The sequence below is a fragment of the Panthera uncia genome (genome assembly GCF_023721935.1).
Source record: "Panthera uncia isolate 11264 chromosome D3 unlocalized genomic scaffold, Puncia_PCG_1.0 HiC_scaffold_8, whole genome shotgun sequence".
In the NCBI taxonomy this organism is placed as follows: domain Eukaryota; kingdom Metazoa; phylum Chordata; class Mammalia; order Carnivora; family Felidae; genus Panthera; species Panthera uncia.
Window position 1 is genome coordinate 79,761,221 of NW_026057586.1, and position 9,475 is coordinate 79,770,695.

General features: G+C 52.6%; 1 protein-coding gene across 2 annotated transcripts in view; it reads left to right on the forward strand.

Annotated features, from left to right (window-relative positions):
* Nucleotides 1–904: 904 nt before the first annotated feature.
* TBX3 (T-box transcription factor 3) overlaps nucleotides 905–9,475 on the forward strand; it is a 14,179-nt gene continuing 5,608 nt past the window's right edge. Inside the window, exons 1-6 of one of the 2 annotated variants that reach the window (XM_049619292.1) lie at nucleotides 905–2,590; nucleotides 4,228–4,495; nucleotides 5,431–5,490; nucleotides 5,773–5,919; nucleotides 7,755–7,831; nucleotides 8,880–9,037. In XM_049619292.1, the coding sequence (XP_049475249.1) occupies nucleotides 2,202–2,590; nucleotides 4,228–4,495; nucleotides 5,431–5,490; nucleotides 5,773–5,919; nucleotides 7,755–7,831; nucleotides 8,880–9,037 (1,099 nt within the window). In that variant the 5' untranslated portion in view covers nucleotides 905–2,201. The remainder of the gene's footprint in view (nucleotides 2,591–4,227; nucleotides 4,496–5,430; nucleotides 5,491–5,772; nucleotides 5,920–7,754; nucleotides 7,832–8,879; nucleotides 9,038–9,475) is intronic. The other variant, XM_049619293.1, reaches the window with a different exon arrangement.

Sequence of the window (9,475 nt, forward strand, 5' to 3'; positions counted from 1 at the left end):
CGAGAAGATACAAGGAGGGCGCGCCTCCCCCTACCAGCTCTCCCAGGGCCGCCGAGGTGAGGGCAGAGGTTCCGCCGGGGCAGGCCCAGAACCTAGTCCCTCGCCGCGCTCCTTCCGTCCCGATCTCCATTCTCTCCTCTACCCTCACGCACACATTCAGGTGGAACTCGGGGAGCCCGGATTCGGATAGAAGACGAGATCTTAAAAGGGCTGGCAAATGCATTTCAAAAAAATCCCCGAGTCCGCCTCCCGGGGTGAGCGCAACCGGGGCCGGAGGCGCAGGCTGTGTACGTGTTTGCGTGTACGTGTTTTCGCGCGGGTGGCTCGGTCCCGGGGTGCCCGCGCGTGTCCGCGCGCGGGAGCGGCGGGGCGCTTGGATCCCCGCCCACGGCCTCGGGTGGGGCCCGGGGGAGAGGGAGCCCCCGCACGCGTGTGCCCGGGAGCCCGCGAGCCCAGGAGCCGGGAGCCCGGCGCCGAGAGCCACCCGAGCTCGGGAGCCCTTCAGCGGCGGCCGGGCGGAGCTGGGCTCCACGTGGGGCCGGGGAGCGCGCAAGCCCGGAGTCGGCGCTCGCCTCTCCGCCGCTGCCGCCTTTTGTTGCGGCCGGCGGCCGAACGGCAGCTCGCCGGGGGCTCGGCCGTCCGCCTGGCCCTCCCGGGGCCGCGGCGAGAGGGCGAGCCGCAGAGGGAAACGGCCGCGGCGGCCGGCGAGGAGAGGCGAGCCGAGCGCGCGAGAGGCGAGCGCCCCTGCCCGGCGCCCGGCGCGCTCTCCGCCTTCCTGGCCCGGCTCGCTCGTTCCCTCCTCCTCCCCCTTCCTCCCCGGGCCCTGCCTCCTCCCTCGATCCGGGGCTGGATGACTGAGGCATTTCAGACGTGGGCTGAGCCAGCGCGAGCGAGCGAGCTCAGGGGCTGCAGCGATCTCTCGATAAGCCACCTAGAGGCGACTCTGTGCGCGCTCCCCAGTGGCTCCCCGCCCTCCCTCTGATCATGTTGACATATTCACAGGACAGGCAGTAGTACCGATGCGGCGCTGCGACGTTACAGTTTCCGACACCTTCTTTTTATAACTCGGCTCTATCCCCCAGCACTCGACCTGTGAAAACCACGCCTATGCAGCAACACAATTGGTCCGAAAGCGTCAAAGAGCCAATCAAGAGGCCTCCGGCTCCCCGCAGCCCACAGCACAGCCCGACCTTCTAGAGCCGCCGTGCAGACGCCCGGGGAATTCTAGAGGCGGAGGAGGGTGGCGCGGAGCTCTCGCTCGCTCGCTCTCGCTCCCTCCCTTTCCTCGCGCTCCCTCTCCCGCTCCGTCCCTCTCTCCCCGTCTCCTGTCTCTCCCTCTCTCTCCCTCTCTCTCTCCCCCTCTCCCCTGTTCATTCCCCCCACTCAATCCTCCCTGCCCTGCGCGTCTGGACGCAGATTTAGGAAGCGATTTCGCTCACGTTTTAGGACAAGGAAGACAGGCGCGGGAGAGGAGCGCCGCGGGACTCGGATTGCAACCCAGGACACCCTCCGGAGGCTCGGAGCAGAGGAAGGAGGAGGAGGGCGGACGGAAGCCAGTTTGCAGTTCAAGTTTTGATAGCGCTGGTAGAAGAGAGCTTGAATCAGAGATTATTATTTTTTTTTTTTTAAAGGCGAGGGACTTTTCCGCTCTCTCGCTCGCTGGCGGAGCCGGGTCTAGCGCTACAGCAGACGCCTCCAGCGAGAGAGAGGGAGAGGAAGAGAGACAGGGGGGCGGGGAAGAAGGAGAAGAGAAGGTAAAAAGTCTCTCGGAGCTGAGTCGTCCGCAATCGCAACAAAGAACCGGGGGCCGGGGAGCGATTCCTGGGACCGGGGGCTGAAGTGTCGATTCGGCTAAGCGGCGGGGCTCGGGCGCCAGTGAGACCCTGCTCGCTGCTCTCGCCTGTGAAACCGACTTCCAGGAGCGGCTTTTTAAAAAACGCAAGGCACAAGGACAGTCACCCCAGCGACTATGTCTCCTGATTTCTCGCCTTGCCCTCTTTAAAAGAGGCACTCCCCCTTCCCCAAAAGACACTTCCCCCCCTTCCCTAGGGTGCTTTAGTTGTGATTCCCCCCCCCCTTTTTTTTTCTTTCTTTCTTTTTTTTCTTTCTCAAACTATGTGCTGCTGTTAAAAACCAAAACAAAACCAAACAGCAGCTGCGGACTTGTCCCCGGCTGGAGCCCAGCGCCCCGCCCGGAGTGGATGAGCCTCTCCATGAGAGATCCGGTCATTCCTGGGACAAGCATGGCCTACCATCCGTTCCTACCTCACCGGGCGCCGGACTTCGCCATGAGCGCGGTGCTGGGTCACCAGCCGCCCTTCTTCCCCGCGCTGACGCTGCCTCCCAACGGCGCGGCGGCGCTCTCGCTGCCGGGCGCCCTGGCCAAGCCGATCATGGATCAATTGGTGGGGGCGGCCGAGACCGGCATCCCTTTCTCGTCCCTGGGGCCCCAGGCGCATCTGAGGCCTCTGAAGACCATGGAGCCCGAAGAAGAGGTGGAGGATGACCCCAAGGTGCACCTCGAGGCCAAAGAACTTTGGGATCAGTTCCACAAGCGGGGCACCGAGATGGTCATTACCAAGTCGGGAAGGTAAGCACGCAGCAGGGCCCCCTCCCCCAAGCTAATGGAGGTGTTTTCTTCTCCCCCCCACCTTGCTTTTATCTCTCTCTGTTCCCAGAATACCCGGTTTGCCAGTTACTCGGGCTTAGGCAAAACTTGGTTCCCCTGGAACCAGGTACAGACATTCCCCGGCCCCTGCCCCATGGGTGGGAAATTTCGGCTTACCTGGCCCTTTGCAGCCCTAGTTCCTCCCACCTCGGTCGGCACCCTGGATTCCCTACAGGCTAGATAGGATTTTTCCAAGGGACTCAGACATCTCCTGCAGGAAGAAAGAAAACCACCCCATGGCAGGAAGTTCGCTGTTCAAACCTTTCTGGAACATCCTTATGTCTTTGTTGATGTTCTGGGTTTTGTTTGTTTCATTTTGTTCCCAGCGAGAAAAACTTCACTGCCCTTTTCTTTTGTGTGGTAGTGGGAGACCCCAAAGCTGGCTCTCCATTTGCCCTTTCTGCTCTCCAGCCTAGCCTCTGGGTCTGCAGGGGGGCCTGCGCTGGCCTCCGGCAGGGTCACAGAGAAATGGAAGGGCATTTGGGTTTGTTTGTCTACACTGCTTCACGTGTCCGTAATCCGAGGGAGAGTTTAGGCAATTTTGGATAATTAAGATGATGTTTGCAGATCCAAGGCCCCTGGAGAGACACATGCTGCTTTTTTCTATATTACTGACCATATTTTATATAACGAAAAGGTCCTTGCCTGACCGAAACCTGCCTGTCCCTTAAAATCAATGATTTTTTTTTTTTATGGCATTGAAGTCCATCAAGGCATAGTGTTGGAATAATAAAAATAAACTCCCTCTCTTGAGGGATGTCTCCAGCTTTCGGTATCTTTCCTAGCAAAATGAGGCCAAAGCTGGGCATAAAAATTCTCTAAACCCAGAAGACATTACCTCGGTTTCACAGCGAAGTGCTTCCTTTCGAGTCAGGACCGTGGGTTGCCACCGCTTCTGGGGAATAAGAAGCTGTTGGTGGTACAGCCTTGCCTTTCGGGACGGGCCCGAGCCAGGGGAGAAATGTGGTTAGCAGCATGCCAGGCAGATTGGTTATCAGGCCCAGAAGTCCACCCCAAACTACAGAATTCGTTTTGAGAACTCACTGAAGGCCGGTTTCATTTCCCCCAGAGGCGGGTTCGCTGCTCCCTAGCAGGGAAGCTGGACGTTTATTTCCTTGATAAATTTAACTTTTTCTCAGCAGTGGCGAATTCTAGCCTTGACTGACCCCACTTTAAGTAAAATCCTACCCCTAGCTGTTTAGAAGTAGACACTCCGGGGACAGGGGGGAAAGGCCAGAATTTCTCTGTAAAGAGGGCCATCTGTGAAGTCCTACAAGAGGAAAAAATTCTGGAGAGATTATTAGACGCTGTAGAGAAAGGGAGTGCCATAATTCACTTGTTTTGAACCTTGAGACATTTCGCCGTAGAGAAATTGAGGGTACGTAACACTTCTGTCGTGGAAGGATATAATATTGCCCTCAGTGGCCTTCCTCTGAAACAGAAACTCCTCAGTCAATCACGGCAGAAAGTTTTGAATTTGATTGAAATATTTTAGGGTAAACAGGGACTCAAACCCAAGAGTCTGAGCCATTTCTTTTTCTCTTCCCTTGCTGTTGTAGGCGAATGTTTCCTCCATTTAAAGTAAGATGTTCTGGGCTGGATAAAAAAGCCAAATATATTCTATTGATGGACATTATAGCTGCTGATGACTGTCGATATAAATTCCATAATTCTCGGTGGATGGTGGCTGGTAAGGCTGACCCTGAAATGCCAAAGAGAATGTACATTCACCCAGACAGCCCGGCTACCGGGGAACAGTGGATGTCCAAAGTTGTCACTTTCCACAAACTGAAACTCACCAACAACATTTCGGACAAACACGGATTTGTAAGTTTCACCGCTCAGTAAAATTTTCTCTTTCTTCACCTTAGCCAAGGCAGCGCTTCCCCTGTCCTTGTAAAATCACAGGTTTCTGCTCAGACTTCTCCCTTGCCCTCTGTTGCTAAGTGTAGCAAAAGTTGTTCGATCGGAAACAGAGCCAGAGAGAGGATTCCGGGTGTTTCTCTTTGGATAATGGAAGGCCTGGCGCTCTAAAAGAAACGAGGGCGAGAACACTCACCACTCGCGTTCTGTGGCAATTCCAGGTCTTGGTAAACGCCTGACTGTGAAGTTAAAAACCAATTGTGAAGCTACAAAATCAATTTTAAAGTTATGTGTATGCCAGGAATTTGTTTTGAGCTATCATACTTCTGTTTGGAAACGAGCCTTATTATTTCTTGGGCGGGGGGTTAAGGTTCAGAGCCCTGGCTACGTTGGTTAAAAGCGTGTGAGTACATTTTTGGAAAGATTTTTTTTTTTTTTCTCCTGCGAAAAAAAGAAACTCGGGCTTAGGTGAAAGTCAGGTTTGCTAGAAATGAGACGGAGCTCTCCAGGATAAAAATGATGTGCATGTTGGAGGTGTATGCATGGAGTCGGTGGGAGAGTCCTTAGAAACTTTGAGGAGACCGGAATTGCTTGTAAAAGTCAAGCCAAACACCTTTTGCCCACTGCCCCTCCCCCTCCCCAACATTTCAATAAAATAAACCGAGTGATAAGCGAGGAATCAGCAGAAAGATTAGGCCCAGGAAGATGTGAATGACGCGGAAATATCTTCAGCGGGCAGGAATTGCATTTGAAGCCTTTGATTTGATTAAGGCATAAATATTCCTCTCTAGAGTTCAACCTTGCAGGGCTTTAAGTGGATTGGGCTCGTCAATTAGTGGGCGCTTAAAGGACTGAATCATTTTGTAAATTAAAATGCATGTTTTTCTCTATCTTTTAAGACTTTGGCCTTCCCAAGTGATCACGCAACGTGGCAGGGGAATTATAGTTTTGGTACTCAGGTAGGCTAGGGTTCAAGGTACGAACGGACCTTAGATGGTGAGGGTGGGGGGGACCCTTTGGAAACCGAGGAGCAGTTTGGATTCTCCAGAAGAATGTGTGGATCGGAGTGTGCCCAAAGAGGTGCTCCGAGGAGAGGAGGTGGGCTCCAGACGAGCTTGGTACCCTTCGGTGGGGTAGATGTCAGCCTGGCAGGGGTCCTAAGGCCCCGTTTGTCTCACTAACCCTTTTTTTTTTTTGCTGTGTCTCCCCTCTCCCCTGCCCCCCCCCCCCCCCCCCCGCAGACCATATTGAACTCCATGCACAAATATCAGCCACGGTTCCACATTGTGAGGGCCAATGACATCTTGAAACTTCCTTATAGTACATTTCGGACATATTTGTTCCCCGAGACTGAGTTCATCGCCGTGACAGCATACCAGAATGACAAGGTAACCAAAAGGCGCTTTTTTTTTTTCCACGGCGACATTTCCCCCCTCACCTTTAAGCTGCCTGGGGAAGACACTGAGGGATTTACAAAAGAATTGGGACGGGAGAGGCTCAGTTTTCTTCTGTGATTTGAGCTTCAGGGGAGCTTTTGGGGGGAAGGGGCTCTGAGCGCGTCCAAGAGGCAGGGAACGCACAAAACAAAACAAAAACTTGACCAGCTAGGACTCCAACGCGGAGTGAAAACATGCCAAACTAACTTTGCTAGTGAGCAGCTCCTGTAACCGTGTTGCCACCGGCTTCCCCACTCCTGGCTTTTTCTTGTTTGTTTTGAGGCTCAGCTTCCTCTCCTTCTGGAAGAAGCATCAAAAACCAGGTTCCAGGTTCTAAAGGCACCAGCTAAAAAGTTAAGGCAAAAGCCATTTGGGATATCCTGGGAGGAGAATCCCATTGGAGAACAGATTTTCTCCCCTAGCCAGAAACCCTGAGTAGCTGGTCTGGTTTTTATTACCTTTTATGCTGCTGTGTTTTTTATGGTGTGTGTGTGTGTATGTGTGTGTGTGTGTGTGTGTGTGTGTGTGTGGTTGGAAAAACCTCCTCTGATCACAGGGTCATGCTAATCGAGTTGTCTGAGGCTTTTGAGATGAGATGACCAAAGTCATCCCTTCATTTGAGGGTTTTTTTTTTTTTTTCTCTCTTGGGCCTGAAGCCCAGATTAGAAGTACCCCCAAATGGACCAGCAGGCAGCACCTGGTATGTCAAGTTATGCTGGCCTGAAGGTCATGGGCATGTGCACCGAGAGACCCGGAGAAAGTGAAGCTTGCTGATTCCCCAGCTCCCAGCTTGACTGTCAGCAGGCTGTTCTGGGGGTGCGAGCAGCAGAGGACCCCTGCTCTTCTGAGCCCTGTTTCCTTTTGCATTTGAATACGTTGTCCCCATGGGTGGGTGCTCTGACTTTCTAGATCTCTTTTTTTTTTTCCTCTAAGGGAAGGGATTTGAAAGATTACATACTATGGCATTTTGCCCCAGCGTGCAAATGCACGCTCCCTCTAGACCCAGAATCCTGTGAATCTGAGTTGTTAAAGTAATAATAAAACATTGCATTTTTGATGGGACAAAGAGGCCACAGGCCTTCTCCAACCTAAGGGGGGGTGACAGAGCATATAAATGAAAACAAATGTTTCCAGTGGTCATTCAGTCCTTTGACATCTGTAATTGTCAATATTGTAATTCCTCAACCCTCCTCCCCCGCACCGACCCCAACCCAGCAAAAAAAAAAAAAAAATCAAACCCACTCTGGCACAAGAGCAGCGAAACCCCATAAATCATTTTATTAGATTCACAGAAAAGTTTGGAGTGTATGCTCTGTGTGTGTGTGTGTGTGTGTGTGTGTGTGTGTGTGTTTGGGGGCAGGATTTACGCTGTATTTTATGATTAATTGCACTGTATGAAAAAAAACAAAATGAAAGCATAATTTTAAGATCTACAGGTTGTCTCTTTTGACAACTTTGACAGTCTTTCCATTTCTAAACCCAAGCTCTCAAGGCTGCCTGCAGAACAGAATGAGGCATTTCCCAGACGGTATAATTTCAGTCTGGAATCCCTGCTGTGGCTTCCTATGGGAGGTGTAAGCCATGGTGTAGATCCTTGATTTTTCTCCGGGTCCCCTCCACCCTTACAACCGTTATTCCTCTCCCTTTCTCTTTAACCTGGCATATACGAATGACTTCTTTTGGCGGTCCAATTTCTAGTAGACTGAGTTGGGGGGGCGGGAACTCCCCCCGAAACATTCTAGAAAATGAAGCCAATGTCTCTTTCTTGCTTGTGTCTCCTCCTCTAGATAACTCAGTTAAAAATAGACAACAACCCTTTTGCAAAAGGTTTCCGGGACACTGGAAATGGCAGGAGAGAAAAAAGGTGAGTGGAGACCCTTAACCAGTATTTTCTCAGGTAATTTGGAGAATTATTTTCCTTGGACCCAAGTCTCAACTGTTAGAAGCGGGATGCAGGCACTTATATTAAGAAGGTGTGTGTGTGTGTTGGGGGGGGGGTGGTGGAAAAGAATTGACCGCCTCTCTGCTACCTGCTTGCAAGGACATGAACTAGGCCCACACCATACGGTCTCTGGAAGAAAAGTGTCAGGGATAACAGATCATATACAGTCGCCTATTCATTCCTAATGAAGTTCATCCCAGACAGGTCCCAGGAAAGGACTAAACCATTCACAAAATGCTTTGGAATTTTTGCAATCTTGTCTTGCAAATACGGTCCGACAGAACTGAGGCCCCTTGAGAAATCTAGGATGCTCTCCTTCATGGGTATACATATCATTTTGCATTAAGCAGACAGCTGGATAGTATGTGGAAGCGGCTCTCCCCTCCCCCACCCGCTTTCAAAGAATTTCCAAAATCCAGAAGATCAGCCCAGATTTTTAACCTCTCCCCTTGCGGGGTGGGGGTGGGGGGGTGGTAAGCGTTAAAAAATAATTTCCAACATCCACATAGATTTTTATTTTCCCCCTCCGGTTACGATGGGTATGTCGGTAACACAATTAAAGTGCACCATGAAATAAGCAAGTTGGCAACCGCGGTCTTAGCAACCAGTGGGATGTTTGGAGGCTGTGTGTGTTCACCAGCTGGGGCACCCAGTTCACCCTCCTTCTATAAGGCCGGCCGTTCAGCTGTCTGGCCCGTGCTCTTGCCCTAATGAACTGCTGATCTTGAGTGGAGCTGAAGCCTTCTTCCTCAAACAACCTCCTCCCCTCCGTGCCACACTCAGGCCTCCTTACAGGCTCCAGAACAATGCTCCGGTCTCTGGCTGCCTCGGGGCAAGCAGGTTTCAGAGAAACCGTGGGTGGTGGGCAGGGTGAGGTGTGCCCAGTGTGCCTCTTTGGAGAGGGTGAGGCGGACAAAGAGGGGAAATGTCTGTTCCGCTCTGTGACGCTGGGTGTGGGCTTCTGGCACAGAAAACAGCTCACCCTGCAGTCTATGAGGGTGTTCGATGACAGACAGAAGAAGGAGAATGGGACCTCAGATGAGTCCTCAAGCGAACAGGCAGCCTTTAACTGCTTTGCTCAGTCCTCGTCTCCAGCTGTCTCCACCGTAGGGACATCGAACCTCAAAGGTAGGACCTGATCGCCTCCAGATTCTCCACTCCAGGTTTGGGGGTGGGGGGGTGCGGCTGGGAGATTTGGGGGGTGGGGGTATCCACCAGGGACCCTGCCCTTCAAAAACTTCAGATGCTTCTTCAAGTCCCTAAGCAGGAGCCACAGTTCAAAGAGGGTGGCCAGGTGTGTCCCCGTCCCTCAGGTGTATAAAGGAGAACTCCAAACCCCCTTCCTGCAAACCTTGGTTTGGCTGAGGCCGGGGTGGCTGTTCCTTCTCGGTGGGGCCATCTTTGAAAACTTGCGCGGAGCATGTCTCTGTCTCTGTCTCTCTCCCTCAACTCTCTCCAAGCTAGCAACTGCTGACTTTTTACTATCTTTGAGCTCTAGATTAAAATGTATTTGGCCTGAGGCGGGGGGGGGGGGGGGGGGGGGGGGGGGGGGGGGGGGGGGGGGGG